Source organism: Mesoplodon bidens (genome assembly GCF_964165515.1).
Source record: "Mesoplodon bidens genome assembly, chromosome: 7".
Lineage (NCBI taxonomy): Eukaryota > Metazoa > Chordata > Mammalia > Artiodactyla > Ziphiidae > Mesoplodon > Mesoplodon bidens.
The window spans coordinates 32,257,147-32,274,461 of NC_138164.1; the positions used below are offsets into that span (position 1 = coordinate 32,257,147).

The 17,315-nt window shown below is 36.4% G+C and overlaps 1 protein-coding gene across 3 annotated transcripts in view; it reads right to left on the reverse strand.

Moving 5' to 3' along the window:
* Window positions 1-17,315, reverse strand: part of CNTN5 (contactin 5) — a gene marked incomplete at both ends in the record, with an annotated part of 849,213 nt that overhangs the window by 21,860 nt on the left and 810,038 nt on the right. For all 3 annotated transcript variants that reach the window (XM_081239350.1, XM_081239349.1, XM_081239348.1), the window contains one exon: window positions 10,555-10,664. In XM_081239350.1, coding sequence (XP_081095476.1) covers window positions 10,555-10,664 — 110 coding nt within the window. The remainder of the gene's footprint in view (window positions 1-10,554; window positions 10,665-17,315) is intronic.

Genomic DNA, 17,315 nt, shown 5'->3' on the forward strand with positions numbered 1-17,315 from the left:
TTTGTGCCAACCTAGAGGGGTGGGAGGGAGGCTCCAGAGGGAGGGGATATGGATATATATTTATACATATAGCTGATTCAGTTTGTTGTACAACAGAAACTAACACAACATTGTAAAACATTGTAAAACAGTTGTAAAACAATTAAGATTAAAAATTAAAAAAGAATAGTATAAAATGTAAAAAAACCCATAAATGTTACAGTTACATTAGAATAAAAATATTAAATAGGGATAAATCTAAGGAAAGATTTGCAATGTCATTATAGACAAAGATCAAAGAAGGCTTAAAAAAAGAGGGATATAATAATCACTTATCATATATTCTACCAAAATTTTTCTCTATACTCAGCTCTATTCAAAACAGACCCAGACTGCAAACAGGCCTAATCTCCATCAATGGAAGAATGATAAATAAATTGTGGGATACTCACATATGAAATATAGGAGAAAACACATAACAATATGGTTGAATATTACCGATATAATTTTGAGTGAAAAATACAAGACATAAAAAGCTCCATACGATTTCCAAAACTAGTAAAACCAATCAGAAGTCAGGATACTGGGTTTTTGTTTTTGTTTTTGTTTTTGGTGGGGGTGTGGGGCTCAGAATAAGGATAATGACTATAAGAGACACACGGTGATTTTCGAGTTCTTAGTAATGTTTTGTTTCCTGACCTGGATTGTGGTTACACAGCTATGTTCACTTCGTGATAATTCGCTGAGCTGTACATTTATGATTTGTGCACTTTTCTATATGTAGATTAAAAAAAGGCTTGCCCTTTGAAAATAAAGTCTCAGCTATTTTGTAATTAGCAAATAGTCAATTAGTAATTGGCATTTTTATAATGCTAAGCATGTGTTTTGAAAAACTTCCTTTTTGTGCGTGTTCAAACACCTTATAATATTTCTATATTTCTTAGTATAGTAAGCAAGACCATGTCTGTATCTAGCTCTTCAACACCCATTGAATTAGGACCTCTATGACACAAGTATGTTGTCAGGTGCTTAAGATAAAAACCCAACCCTCAAAAGGAAGATTATGTTGCAATTTGGTATTTCTCATATGGGTCATTCTAAGAGAATGTCAACAAAAATATTCCAAGTATTTGTAAAATTAAATGGGTTGATGTCTACATTTGTCATTTTATTTTTTGCATGGATGCTTTCTGTGTACAAATGTGTATTATGTAACAGAGAGTGATATTGTGGATGGATATGATGAGCTCAGGATGGCTGCGTTCAGGAGTAAAGAAAAAAACCCTGTTTAGAGGTCACACAGTAAATTACCATTTGTGTCAAAGAGTGAAAAAATAGGAAATACTTCTGAATATGATAAAAGATATCATCCATACATACCCTTTTGGTTCTTCATGTGGGTAAAAAAATATATTCAGGCAAATATTTTAATCTTTTTGAAAATAAAATGGTTTATAAAAGTTTTAGTAGGAGAAAATATGAAATGTGGTTTGGGTTAGAGAATTTTCTCCATGAAGCAATGTATTTAGAAGTAAATGAAACAGAAACACTGTATACACTGAATTATTCATTACTTTCTGAAAGAATTCTACAGGGTTGCCTTTCAATAGGACAGGGGAAGGAACAAGTTAAACAACTGTTACATCTTCAAGTTACTTCTATTATTTCCTTTTGATCTGCTGATTTTTTTAAATCATAAATAGTTTTAGTTAGCCTCCCAGTCTCTGAAAATAACCTAAGAAGTAAATCTAATGATAGAGACATGAAAGCTATTTGATTTTTCCAGAGTCTGCAGAATTTCAGAAAAGGGAGTGTAGAAGTATTTTCTTCTCACTGCTTAGTTTTTATATTCTTATTTTTATATATTCATAACAAAAAGCCAAAGGAGAATCTGTACAACAGCTGCTACCCACACACCATATGGAAAATAAAACAGCATTTGTTTTAGCCTTTTGGTAACTGGTTTCATTTCAGCTTCTTTTCCCCCTTTAATTTATGCCTGAAATTCCATTTTACACACACACACACACACTCACCCTTGCACCCTCTGCTATACCAATTAAGTGCCATCTGCCTAGTATTAGTTATTGTCAAACAGCAGTGAGGACCATTTTTTTTTTTTTTTTTGGTCTCCTGCTTTGTCGATTAGAGTCAGCTCATAAAATAAAAACAACAATCTCATCCCTTTTCCCCTTAAGAAATCCCCACTACAACTTACTTTATAGAGCAAAACACAATTAGTGTCTTTTCAGTGCAATCAATAAGTGGAAATGGTTTTAGTGACATGTCTAAAATGAACTTCTGAGTTACATACCCTCTGGAAGTTCTAAAATAAATACATGCAAGTGTTGAATATAACCTTGGAAAAGGAGTCGCTAGGGGTGTGTGTGTCTTTTAGTGAGAATTGTAAAATGGGACAAGTTGTTTTGTCTTTTGTTCTTCTTCATAATAAGCATGAAAAAGTTGAGAATTAGGACTAGGACACTGTGTACTTTTGCCCCTGCTATAAAAATACATTGTCGCTTATTATTGAAATGAACACAGCCATTAAAAAATATACTTAATAATACTCTTCCAAAAAGGTCACAATGAATACAAACACCATTAATTTGTAATCATGAGGAATTTTGTTTCACTGGCAGAATATACAATATAATATTTTTAAATATGTCTAAAAATTTCCTTTTTATTTTATTCAGTAAAACTTTTATCGATTGATTTATTGTTTTATTTAGGAAAATTGAGGACATTTAGGGACAGAAGCATATGCTCAAGCAAACAGAAACTTATGCTCATGGAGGGCATTGGCATGGGTTTATGCTACTAGTGTTTCTTCAGAGGATCAGGATGCTAAGGAATCCCAGTGTAATTATGGACATAAACATTGTATTGTTCCAATGTCTTCCTCTCTGCCTTTTGCTTATTTAAATTTCCCACAAACATCTCTCAGTATTAAACTGTGATTTTTTTTTTAAGAGCAGGGACTAGATCTTAATAGTTTTTGCATTTCCACTGCCTAGAACAGTGACTGATAATAAATGCTTGATAAGTGAAGGAATAACAAATATTAATCATCCAACATTGCATTATAACCCAATTTCCTTTGTCATTCTTCCCAATTTGGGAAAATCAGAGAAAAGATGATGAAATTGGGTCCTATTTTTCTTTAGTCTTTTTTCTTGCTAGACTGGCATCTGCTCTGATTTTGTATGCACATAAAAATCCCGGTGTTCTAGGAAAAGCTTTAGAGGCTCTGCTCTAAGATACAGGAATTACCATTCACAGGACACTTTATGCTGGTGGGTTCATAAATTCAAAACTGAAACTAATAATTTATTTGCATGGGCCAATGACAGGGATGGCAATCGAGATGGGACAGTCATGATAATTCAAAAATCAGTCATTCAATAAATATAGCTCACTTCTGATTTTCAATCATGCTGCATGTCATAAGCTAGAAATTTCACATATCTCAATGTCAACGCTTTCTACATTTAGTCTCTGTAGCCATGAAATCTCAAGCTACTTCTATGTAAGTAAACAAAATTCTCAAATGGGTTGTTTTAAGAGAATGTCAACACAATTGTTCAATTGTATTTGTGAAATACAATTAGATGGAGTGGTGTCTATATTTGTGATTTCATATTCTTTCTTATTTCCTCAGATGGTCATTTTTGTGAGGTAGTATAAGACTTGTATAATAAAAGGCAGCCTTGCAAACTTGTTGAAAAGACCACTTTTTTTCTTTTCATAGCAGAATTCGAATCTTGCCTAATTGTGACATTTAGAAATGTCCATGGGTGGGCCCACTTTGAAATTAAAGGGGATGATATTACTAAAATTTCCTGAAGCCTCTTACTATAAAGTCATTTTATTTTCTGGTAGGCTAGGGGCTGTCATCATTCTGACCCTATCTTTATGCATAGCTATTTCTACCACATCAATTGCTTTGACCATTCTATTAGATAGAGCAATTAGTCATTTTAATAACAAAAACAGTTTGATTTGAATTAATTGGTTAATGTATTTGAAAGTGTAAGTTAGTTGCAGATGAACATAGTTTAAGTCAAAATGATTTATTCATTATTTGGTAAACAAATTAGAGTGTAATAGAGGCTTCCTTGTAAAGGACAAAAATGCTAAATGTAGGTAGGTAATTGACAGATGGTATCAGGGAAAGCCTCCTACTGAGATCCTTACAGCTGCCCTATAGGTCTGGCCACACCAGGGAAAAGAATGTCAAAACCAAGACATCAAACAAAAGGAGCTACAAGGCCTTACCAAAAAAACAAAAAACAAAAATGAAAGAAAGAAACTGAAACAAAGTCTCCCTTGCTAGACTGTGAACTTCATAAGGGCAGGGACTCTGTCTATTTTACTTATTGTTTTACCCCACAAACTGCACCAAGACTTAGCAGGCATTCAATAAATAGCACGTGGATAAGTAAGTGAATGAATAATAAATGATAACTGAGATTCAGACGAAATATACAGAAAGTCAGATCAGGGACAAACGAGGTCCAAGTCTGACTGACAATCCAGGTCACAATTAGAATCAGGCTGTGAGTCAACTGAGGAGCTTACAGGGGAAGGAGAGCACAGTGATGGGAGCTTAGGAAGGGGATCAGGTGATGTTATAAGAGCCTTAAGGACTTTATTTCTCTTAATGATGTCCATCTTCCCTTTAAATGACGCTTGCTTGAGGGTACCCTCCCAAGATTAGTGGAAGAGAAAATACAAATATTTCAGAATCAAATGAACGACATAGGTTCAAGTTTGATTACTTATTAAGAAGAGTTCACTGAGGGGTTATCATTAGTTAATACTGTACTATGTATTCTAGAGATAAAGCTTGTCTATATCAAAATGGCAGTTGAGTATGTGTTTGACAGGAGCCATATCCTAGAAAGAATTACATGTGTGCACATGATTTCAGAAATGATTTTTTTTCTCATTTACCTCCACTATTATGCCTGGTGTGTCAAGGGAAATTTCCCATATAAAAGTCTCATCTTGACTTCTTTTAACTGCTTTAATCTGAGGCTAAAATAGTTGTCTGCAGTGATTAATTCGATTCTCTTATAGTCATTGACTGGTGCAAAAACATATTGAGAGGTTGAGTCTGACTCTTATCCATTTCTGATAATACTGGAGAGTTATGATTCTAATGTATATCAAGACACCTTGATATCCTGACAAGAGACTTAAATGATTCCACAACAAGCAAATGTGTTGCTGGTCTGGAGTTCTGAATTGAGGTTCTCTCCAAATTGCTTCCACTAGCCATTATTTAAATAGAAGAATATTCTTAAGGGTATTTGATGTCTACAACCCGAAGTAACTAAACTGATAACACAAGGGATATTGATCACTTATTTAATTGTGAAAATTTCCTGAGGATCACCAGTAACTGCTAAACTCAATAGAAACTTTTCTGCTTTCAACTCGATCTCTTAGCAGGTGTAAACACAGTTGATCATTTCCTTCTTTTTGATTAGCTCTTTTAGTTTCTTTGATACCTCACACAGTTGATTTTCTCTCTATCAAAATGATCTCTCCTTGTCACTCTCCGTGCTGATTCCTTTCCTTCAGTTAAATTTCTACATGCTGATTGCACCAGGACACAGCTTATCTCCCCCTTCATTCCTCCTCTTATCCTCTCCTTTCCTCTACTCCCTCTGGAAATTTGTCCTTAGGTGATTTAATGTAATAGAATGACTTTAAATACCACCTTTATGATTGCCCCCTTTATGTCTTCAGCCCTGATCTCTTAATTAGACTCCAAACTCACATATCCTATTGCTTATCTGACTCTTAAGTTTCCAATAGGCATCTCAAATTTAATTTAGCCAAAACAGGCTTCTTTATTTCTCATTTTCAAATCTCTTCTTTGTCCAGGTTTTCCCTTTAAATTTTTAAAATTTTATTATTATTATTTGGTAAATCGTACCACTATTCATCCATTTGACCAAGGCTATGATGTAGGAATCATCATTTTCCTTCCCTCTACATCTGATCATTCATAAAATCCTTCCAGGCCTGCCTCTAAAGTATGTCTACATTTCTCCTACTCCACTGTTATGACCTTAGTCTAAGTTATCGTCATTTCTTACATGGATTATTGGAATGACCTCCTAACTTCTACTCTTGACCTTTCTCTCCTCACCCTTTCATTCTGCATGGAATAGTTGCCAGAGTAATATTTAAAAAAAATGTAAATCAGACATTGTCACTCTCCTCCTAAAATTGCCCCAATGGCTTTTCATTGTATTTGGAATAAAATACAAACTCTTCTCATAATCTATATATCCCTACATAATATTATGTCTGCCCACCTAACTCTCTGACTACTTCAAATTTCACTCACATCAATGTTCACCAAGGTGTAGTTGCTCCACTTCCTTCTGTTCCTTAAGCGAATCAGGATCAGGTGTGTTCTACCTTTGCACTTCTACATGTATTGTTATCTAAGTTTATTTTTCTCACATTTATTTATTTATTTATTTATTTTCTCCCATTAGGATGCAGTATTCATAAGAGCAAGACCTTTTCTACCTTATTCACCCATTCAATTCAGGAAAAACAGGAGATGTGACCAAAAACACTGTCTCCACTATTTTTAGAATGGCACAGGACTGGTAGCAGTTATAGTAACTAACTACTTTAGACATTGCAGGTAAAGCTGCAATTATGGCTAGAAAAACGACTCACAGGATTGATATGATAAGTACATAAAACTTGAAACTAGTCTCATTGGCTTTTGTGACAAAAACAATACTTGTTTCATCATCATCATGCTCAGAATTCTACTATTAGTAAATACAACTAGGATTGTGGCTGGGATAGAATAGAGGAGGGAGATAGTGATGAGATAAAATATTAAGCTTTAGGGTTTACTACATTTTAGAAATATTTAGTTCAGGAGATATTTTTACTGAAAAGAAAGATGAGGAGACAATGAGAAGAGTAAATTCTGGGATGGGTAAGGTGAAGAGCAGAGGTAGAGCTTTTCTTAAAGGGATAGAGAGTAGAAAAAAGAGGGGGTGGGAGTGATGCTGGTAAGTTTTACTTATATTACATTTATTTATTTTTGAATTTTATTTATTTTTTATACAACATGTTCTATTAGTTATCTATTTTATACACATCAGAGTATACATGTCAATCCCAATCTACCAGTTCATCCCACCACCACCACCACACCACCCGCCCCGCTTTTCCCTCTTGGTGTCCATACATTTGTTCTCTAGATCTGTGTCTCTATTTCTGCCTTGCAAATCTGTTCACCTGTACCATTTTTCTAGGTTCCACATATATGTATTAATATACTATATTTGTTTTTCTCTTTCTGACTTACTTCACTCTGTATGACAGTCTCTAGGTCTATCCACATCTCTACAAATGACACAATTTCACATTTATTTTAAAAATCTACATACAACTATACACTTATGCAACAGTATATCTTATAAAGTGTCTTTGCTGACTATATTTTACTTAAAATAACTGTTATGTCATATTTGGTCATTGAATTATATAAAGTTTTAATTATTTTCTGATAATGAAAAGCATACATTTGATTTTCCCATTAACGAGATATTTTCTTTTTTTTTTTTGGTAACAAGATGCCATCTTTTAAAAAATACAACTTATAATGCACTATAAAATACTATAAATGTTACTGTGCCTATGGAAGCTGTGTTGCTTCTTTGTGTAAAAATAGTTGTCAGAATTTGTGTTGATTTACTTTAAATAAAGTTCAGTCAATGTAATGATTGCCCCAGAATTTGATTAAATGCTATTAACATATCCTCAAAGATATTCCATTTTTGCTTGTGATAAGTTGTTGTTTTGAATACAATAGATTTAGAGAAAACTTTGTGCTCTGACACTCTTGAATGCCATGCTTGAGTGATCTTGATCTTGATCTCTAGTAGAACCTTGATCATCAGCATTTTGTAAAACCCTTCTTACCATGGTCAGTAAGGTCTCTGCGTGGCCATACCCATTGGACAATCTCAGGCCTCATCTTTCTGAATTTCTTAGCAGCATTTGATTCAGTAGAACACTCCATTTTAAAATTCTTCTCTTGGCTTCTGAACTTCTTCAATGTCTTCTATAATTTCTTTGGCCATATCCACTTTCTTTCTTGAGTTCCAAATGAAGAGGTGCCATAGGGCTCAATTCTCAGACATCTTTATCAACATTTGTTGATCTCAGCCAGCACATGTATAAAAACCATTTATATACTGAAGATTCCTCAGAGTTATAGCTCTGTCTCTAACCTTTCTCTTAAAATAAGACTTACTTGATAGCTCTTTTTGGAAAAAAAAATAAAATAAAAAAAGGCTTATAAAATGTAACACATTAAACCAGAATCTTTGATCTTTTTCTCTAAAATATGCTCTTCTCCATCCATTCCTTATGTATGTGAATGATTTGTCATTCTTCCAGCTTCTTGGGTCAAAAAGCTCTGGAATTAACTTTGACATAGTCCACATCTAATTTATAATCAAATCCTGCCACACTTCCACTCAAAATATATTTTACAAGGTCCACTTCTCATCAATTCCACATCTACTGTTCTAGTCGAAAGAAACTTCATTGTCTGCTAGGTTGGAAGGACCGCTTCTCCACTGCTCTACCTGAGGTCCTCTCTAGAGTCTGTTCTTCACCCTCTAGACCAAGAGATGCTTTTAAAATATGAGTCAGAGACTGACTGGACTCTGTTCATAATCGTTAATGGCTTTTCCTTATACTGAAGATAAAATCTAAACTCCTTTTCCTGGTTCACAAGACTGCACATAACCTGGTTCTTGTCCCAGCAATTTTTCCTGCTACCACTCTTCCTGTTGTTCACTGTTATCTAGCCAAAATAGCTCCTGTTCTGTTCTTTGAACAAGGCCAGAATGCTCTTAAGACAGGGCCTTTGAGTTTGCTGTTCTCTCTGCCTCTCTCTCTCTCTTTCTTTCTCTCATTTGATCATGTCAAATGTCACAACCTCAGAAAGGTTAATTCCTCAAACCTCTATAAACAGCAGACTCTCACTCTCTACCTTCTTGCACAGTATTATTTTTCTGCACAGCATTCATCATCAACTGAAATTATATCACACATTTATTTGTTAGCTTCTTTATTCTTTGCCTTCCCTACTACAACATAAGCTTCATGAGGACAGGGACTTTAATTTGCTCATTGTTTTATCCCTAGCATCTAGCTCAGTGTCTGCTAATCAGTAGGCCTACAATAAATATTTGTTGAAAGAATGGATGAATGATGATTTATATTTAGAAAGAGAACCATTGTTCACAAGCTTAAATCTTATGTGATCTCTGTAGGACCTCATAGAAAGCTGTTATTACAGGTGAATCACGGTGGGAATATGAATGTCATGCTATTAGGACAGGCAGAAAAATAGTTGAGGGTGACTGGCTATGTGACAGGGGCACCACTTTGAGATGTAGAAGCCTGAATCCTCACTTTTCTGAACAGCAGAATACACTTTATGGGTTACTACAAGTATGCACAACAGATGTTCTGATTCAGAGGTCTAGGTGGACCTATACTCATTTAATTGTTTTAGGTTTAGTTCAATAGAAGCAGAGCTTGAGACAGGGATTTGAATGATGTAATTTACTGTGAGATTGCTTGCAGGTGAATCTATAAGGAAGGGAGGAAAAGAGGATGGAAAGTAGAAGGAACTGAGCAAGAGTGTGGTCCCAGGTGATCTAGCCTTGGCCTGATGTACACGACAAAGGCTCTGGACCATAAACTGCACCATAAAGTTGTTTCCTCCTTGAAGCAAGGGACCAGTATCAGTCAGTATCAGCCAGTCATTGACCTTGGGTTGCTTGACTGTGGGGTTGGTACCTTTTCTGGTAAGGCATCACCCCTTAGTGGAGGGCAGTTCTCCAGAGGGGAAGCTGAAAACCATTCATAGCCAACACTCACAGCAGCTAGGGGATGGTTCTTGCTTCTGTGGAATACTCAAGTTCACAGACTGCCCACAATCCTTTAGTCCATGTGGAGGATAAAATTTTATTGAAGTCAATGAATTGTTATAAAATGTTCACCACTATAAGGCTGGCATAACTATGTTTAAAAACAGTAAAATTTGAAGAACAAAAAGTCATTTGAGTTAATAGGTACAGATCTCTAATTTCCAAGCAAATCTGAGAAGTTGTATAGTAGGTAAGATCTGCCATGAACAATATAATAGGAAAACTTGTTTTATACATTAAATTATTAGAGGTAAATACACAGAAAGTATTTTTAACCACCAATAAATTGGATACCAGTAAATATCAACCTGTAGCTCCTGTTTTTTTATATAAAAGTCTATTTTCTTTTTTTTTTAATCTTTGCTCAGTGCTATGGAAACTACCATATTGAAAAATAAGCTAGCTAATGAGCAACATAATACATGTCAGTAGAATAGTATATTTCTCATTTCTTTTCCATAGAGCAAAATTTAAAAGGAATGTAATTCTGTTGAAGTGTCACCAAACAATTTCTTCAAGACAGTACAGTGCCAGCAGAAATAACAAGGCTTATTTTCAGTAATTCTGTTCATACCTCAAATCCCTGTGGTCTTCCTAGACTCTCTTTAATATGTTTCCATGCAACAAGAATCTCTGACACAGACACACTTGTAGCCTTAACATCTGTGGGAGCAGCAGTGGGTTCTGTATGAAAGAAAATGGAAATAATAAACCATGATAGTAACAAGTTATGCATACCAAAGCATTACACCTGAATCTGTCCAGTGTTACTTCCTTCTATCTGATTTTTGAAGTGAAGTGCTGTGATGATTATGAAAAGCACAACAAGAAAAAAGGATGCTCTTTTTAGATTTTTACACTGTGTCCAGTCTCATCAGTACCTTACCAATGACAAATAACAAATCTAGCAAGACAAGTAAAGAAGATCTTTATCCTTGGATTAACTAGGACATTTCTGGAGAAGTTAAATTGTCTGACTTAAATTGTCTGCCAGTCTAGCATAATGATCAAAATAATGGACTAGGAGTCAGGCTTGGATTTTTTTGTTGCTGTTGTTGATTTTTGTCTTCCAAAATATTACTTACCTTCAGACAAGTTGCTTTACCTCTTCCTGAGCGCCAGTTCCATCTTCTGTCATTTGGGCATATTGAGAGTACTTAGCTCACAAACTTTTAAGGTTAATTTAAATTGAAATAATACATATAAATTATTTAGCACAGTGCTTGGCACTTAAAACATTCATTCACAAAATATCACTTTTTATTTTATTTTTTTACCCTGTGAAGGCACAAACAGAATCTAAATTTCATTAGATTTCTTTTGTAGTTCCAACCACAAAGCTACATTTCCATGATTGTGTAAGGAGCGTGTTATGAATCATGATATTTAAAAGGCATGCATTGACTTTTAAGACAGATATAGACCAAAAAGGAAAGCCCCCAAAGGTCTCAGTGCTATTGCTCAAAACTACCTTTTCATTCATTCCTATGCTCAGTGACTTTTCTCACTACTTTTTTTTTAATACACCATGTCTGACTGTTATCTATCAAGAGATGCACTTTATTTGAGGTTGTACTCTATGTGAGGAACAAAATATTTTCAGCTTTGACATTGCTGAAGCACAAATACTGGGTCACAAACAGAAGTTAAATGAAATGGTAGAATAAAGGCCATAAGTTAGTTCAACTAGTCTATACAAAGTCGATTTCAAAAACCCCTACCCCATAAAAATTGTAGAAGTTTTTATTCCAACCACATATCACTGGTAAGACTTCAGATGAAACTGCTGATGAAATATATATATATATATATATATATATATACACACACACACACACACACACACACACACACACACACACACACACACTTTTTTTGGTTTTGTTTTTGTTTTTAGATTCAGGGAACCATATTGCAAAGGCAGAGTTCTAAATACAATTTTTAAGTCTTAGTCATATAAAGGGAATTATTGAGTTGGCCAAAAATTTTGTTTGGGTTTCCCATAAGATGTTATGGAAAAACCCAAATGAACTTTTTGGAGAACCAAATGTAACCATTTGCTGAGATTTTTCCTTTTCTAATGGAAGGAAAGTGGCCACATATCTACCTGGAGACCCTTTATATATTGAAAATTGAAAATTTTAAAATCTTGAAAAATATAAGTCAAAAACTTCTACCCTTGTTACTGTAAAAAAGTACACAGAAGACTTTTTCAAAGGTGCATGTTTGCACTGAGCACTGATTTTTCTTTTGGTAAAGCTTTCATTAAAATTATATACTGAGGTATTTAAAAGTTGTTTGTTTACGAAAGGGGGAAGATGGCGGAAGAGTAAGACGTGGAGATCACCTTCCTTCCCACAGATACATCAGAAATACATCTACACGTGGAACAACTCCTACAGAACACCCACTGAATGATGGCAGAAGACCTCAGACCTCCCAAAAGGCAAGAAAGTCCCCACATACCTGGGTAGGGCAAAAGAAAAAAGAATAAAGAGAGACAAAAGAATAGGGATGGGACCTCCACCAGTGGGAGGGAGCTGTGAAGGAGGAAAGGTTTCCACACACTAGGAAGCTCCTTCGCGGGTGGAGACTACAGGTGGTGGAGGGGGGAGCTTTGAAGCCATGGAGGTAAGCACAGCAACAGGGGTGCAGAGGGCAAAGCGGAGAGATGCCCACACAGAAGAGTGGTGCCAAACAGCACTCACCAGCCCCAGAGGCTTATCTGCTCACCCGCTGGGACAGGCGGGAGATGGGAGCTGAGGCTCGGGCATCAGTAGGATCGCAGGGAGAGGACTGGGGTTGTCTGCGTGAACGCAGCCTGAAGGGGTTAGTGCACCATGGCGAGCTGGGTGGGAGTCTGGGAAAATGTCTGGACCTGCCGAAGGCAAGAGACTATTTCTTCCCTCTTTGTTTCCTGGTGTGCGAGGAGAGGGGATTAAGAGCACTGATTAAAGGAGCTCCAGAGACGGGCGCGAGATGCTAAGTCCACTGCTGCCACCATCAAGAAGCCTGTGTGTGTGCACAGGTCACTCTCCACATCTACCTTCTGGGCAGCCTCTGCAGCCTGCCACTGCCAGGGTCCCGGGACCCAGGGACAACTTCCCCAGGAGAATGCACTGAGCTCCTCAGGCTGGTGCAATGTCATGCCAGCCTCTGCCACAGCAGGCTTGCCGCCCGCTCCATGCCCCTCCCTCCCCCCGGCCTGAGTGAGCCAGAGCCCCCAAATGAGCTGCAACTTTAACCTCTGTCCTGTCTGAGCAAAGAACAGATGCCCTCCAGTGACCTACAGGCAGAGGCGGGGCCAAATGCAAAGCTGAACCCCAGGAACTGTGCAAACAAAGAATAGAAAGGGAAATCTCTCCCAGCAGCCTCAGGAGCAGCAGATTAAATCTGCACAATCAACTGGACGTACCTTGGATTGGTGGAATACCTGAATAGACAACGAATCATCCCAAATTGAGGAGGTGGACTTTGAGAACAAGATATATTATTTTTCCCCTTTTCCTCTTTTTGTGAGTGTGTATGTGTATGCTTCTGTGTGACATGTTGTCTGTAGAACATTGCTTTTACCATTTGTCCTAGGGTTCTCTCTGCCTGACTTGTTTGTTTGTTTGTTTGTTTTGTTTTTTTATTAAAACATTTTTTCTTCTTAATAATTATTTTTATATTAATAACTTTATTTTATTTTACTTTATTTTATTTTATCCCTTCTTTCTTTCTATCTTTCTTTCTTTCTTTCTTTTTCTTTATTACTTTCTACTTCTTCTCCCTTTTATTCTGAGCCATGTGGATGAAAGGATCTTGGTGCCACAGCCAGGAGTCACTGCTGTGCCTCTGACATGGGAGAGCCTACTTCAGGACACTGGTCCACAGGAGAACTGCCAGATCCACATAATGTCAAATGGCGAAAATCTCCAATAGATCTCCATCTCAACACGAACACCCAGCTTTACTCAACAACCAGCAAGCTACAGTGCCGGACACCTTATGGCAAACAATTAGCAAGACAGGAACACAACCCCACCCATTAGCAGAGAGGCTGCCTCAAATAATAAGGCCACAGTCACACCAAAACACACCACCAGACGTGGACCTGCCCACCAGAAAGACAAGATCCAGCCTCATTCACCAGAGCACAGACACTAGTCCCCTCCATCAGGAAGCCTACACAAGCCACTGAAACAACTTTAGCCACTGGAGACAGACACCAAAAACAATGGGAACTATGAACCTGCAGCCTGCAAAAAGAAGACTACAAACACAGTAAAATAAAAGAGAAGACAGAAAAACACACAGCAGATGAAGGAGCAAGATAAAAACCCACAAGACCTAACAAGTGAAGAGGAAATAGGCTGTCTACTTGAAAAAGAATTCAGAATAATGATAGTAAAGATGATCCAAAATCTTGGAAATAGAAGAGAGAAAATGAAAGAAACGTTTAATAAGGACCTAGAAGAAGTAAAGAGGAAACAAGCAATGATGAACAACACAATAAATGAAATTAAAAATACTCTAGAAGGGATGAATAGCAGAATAACTGAGGCAGAAGAACGGATAAGTGACCTGGAAGATAAAATAGTGGAAATAACTACTACAGAGCAGAATAAAGAAAAAAAAAAGAATGAAAAGAACTGAAGACAGTCTCAGAGACGTCTGGGACAACATTAAACACACCAACATTCAAATTATAGGGGTCCCAGAAGAAGAAGAGAAAAAGAAAGGGACTGAGAAAATATTTGAAGAGATTATAGTTGAAAACTTCCCTAATATGGGAAAGGAAATAGTTAATCAAGTCCAGGAAGCACAGAGAGTCCCATACAGGATAAATCCAAGGAGAAAAATGCAAAGACACATATTAATCAACCTGACAAAAATTAAATACAAAGAAAACATATTAAAAACAGCAAGGGAAAACCAACAAATAACACACAAGGGAATCCCCATAAGGTTAACAGCTGATCTTTCAGCAGAAACTCTGCAAGCCAGAAGGGAGTGGCAGGGCATATTTAAAGTGATGAAGGAGAAAAATCTACAACCAAGATTACTCAACCCAGCAAGGATCTCATTCAGATTTGATGAAGAAATTAAAAGCTTTACAGACAACCAAAGTCTGAGAGAGTTCAGCACCACCAAACCAGGCTTACAACAAAAGCTAAAGGGACTTCCCTAGGCAAGAAACACAAGAGAAGGAAAAGACCTATAATAACAAACCCAAAACAATTAAGAAACTGAAAATAGGAACATACATATCGATAATTATGTGAAACGTAAATGGATTAAATTCTCCCACCAAAAGACACAGACCAGCTGAATGGATACAAAAACAAGACCCATATATATGCTGTCTACAAGAGACCCACTTCAGACATAGGGACACATACAGACTGAAAGTGAGGTGATGGAAAAAGATATTCCACCCAAATGGAAATCAAAAGAAAGCTGGAGGAGCAATTCTCATATCAGAAAAAATAGACTCTAAATTAAAGACTATTACAAGAGACAAAGAAAGACACTCAATGGTGAAAAACTAAAAACCTTTCCACTAAGATCAGGAACAAGACAAGTTTCCCCACCCTCACCACTCTTATTCAACATAGTTTTGGAAGTTTTAGCCACAACAATCAGAGAAGAAAAGGAAATAAAAGGAATCCAAATCAGAAAAGAACAAGTAAAGTTGTCACTGTTTGCAGATGACATGATACTATACATAGAGAATCCTAAAGATGCTACCAGAAAACTACTAGAGCTAATCAATGAATTTGGTAGAGTAGCAGGATACAAAATTAATGCACAGAAATCTCTGACATTCCTAATCACTAATGATGAAAACTCTAGAAGTGAAATAAGAAAACACTCCCATTTACCACTGCAACAAAAATAATAAAATATCTAGGAATAAACCTACCTAAGGAGACAAAAGACCTGTATGCAGAAAATCATAAGACACTGATGAAAGAAGTTAAAGATGATACAAATAGATGGAGAGATATACCATGTTCTTGGATTGGAAGAATCAACATTGTGAAAATGACTCTACTACCCAAAGCAATCTACAGATTCAATTCAATCCCTAGCAAACTACCACTGGCATTTTTCACAGAACTAAAACAAAAAAATTCACAATTTGCATGGAAACACAAAAGACCCCGAATAGAAAAAGCAATCTTGAGAATGAAAAATGGAGCTGGAGCAATCAGGCTCCCTGACTTCAGACTATACTACAAAGCTACAGTAAGCAAGACCGTATGGTACTGGCACAAAAGCAGAAATATAGATCAATGGAACAAGGTAGAAAGCCCAGAGATAAACCCATGCACATATGGTCATCTTATCTTCGATAAAGGAGGCAACAATGTACAGTGTAGAAAAGACAGTCTCTTCAATAAATGGTGCTGGGAAAACTGGACAGGTACATGTAAAAGTATGAGATTAGAACACTCTCTAACACCATACACAAAAATAAGCTCAAAATGGATTAAAGACCTAAATGTAAGGCCAGAAGCTATCAAACTCTTAGGGGAAATCATAGAGAGAACACTCTATGACATAAATCACAGCAAGATTCTTTTTGACCAACCTCCTAGAGAAATGGAAATAAAGACAAAAATAAACAAATGGGACCCAATGAAACTGAAAAGCTTTTGCACAGCAAAGGGAACCATAAACAAGACCAAAAGACAACCCTTAGAATGGGAGAAAATATTTGCAAATGAAGCAACTGACAAAGGATTAATCTCCAAAATTTACAAACAGCTGATGCAGCTCAATAACAAAAAAACCCAAAGAACTCAATCCAAAAATGGAAAGAAGACCTAAATAGACATTTCTTCACAGAAGATATACAGATTGCCAGCAAACACATGAAAGAATGCTCAACATCATTAATCATTAGAGAAATGCAATTCGAAATTACAATGAGATATCATCTCACACCAGCCAGAATGGCCATGATCAAAAAATCTAGAAACAATAAATGCTGGAGAGGGTGTGGAGAAAAGGGAATACTCTTGCACTGCAGGTGGGAATGTGAATTGGTACAGCCACTATGGAGAACATTATGGAGGTTCCTTAAAAAACTACAAATAGAACTACCATATGACCCAGCAATCCCACTACTGGGCATATACCCTGAGACAACCATAATTCAAAAAGAGTCATGTACCAAAATGTTCATTGCAGCTCTATTTACAATAGCCAGGAGATGGAAGCAACCTAAGTGTCCATTGACAGATGAATGGATAAAGAAGATGTGGCACATATATACAATGGAATATTACTCAGCTATATAAAGAAACAAAATTGAGTTATTTGTAGTGAAGTGGATGGACCTAG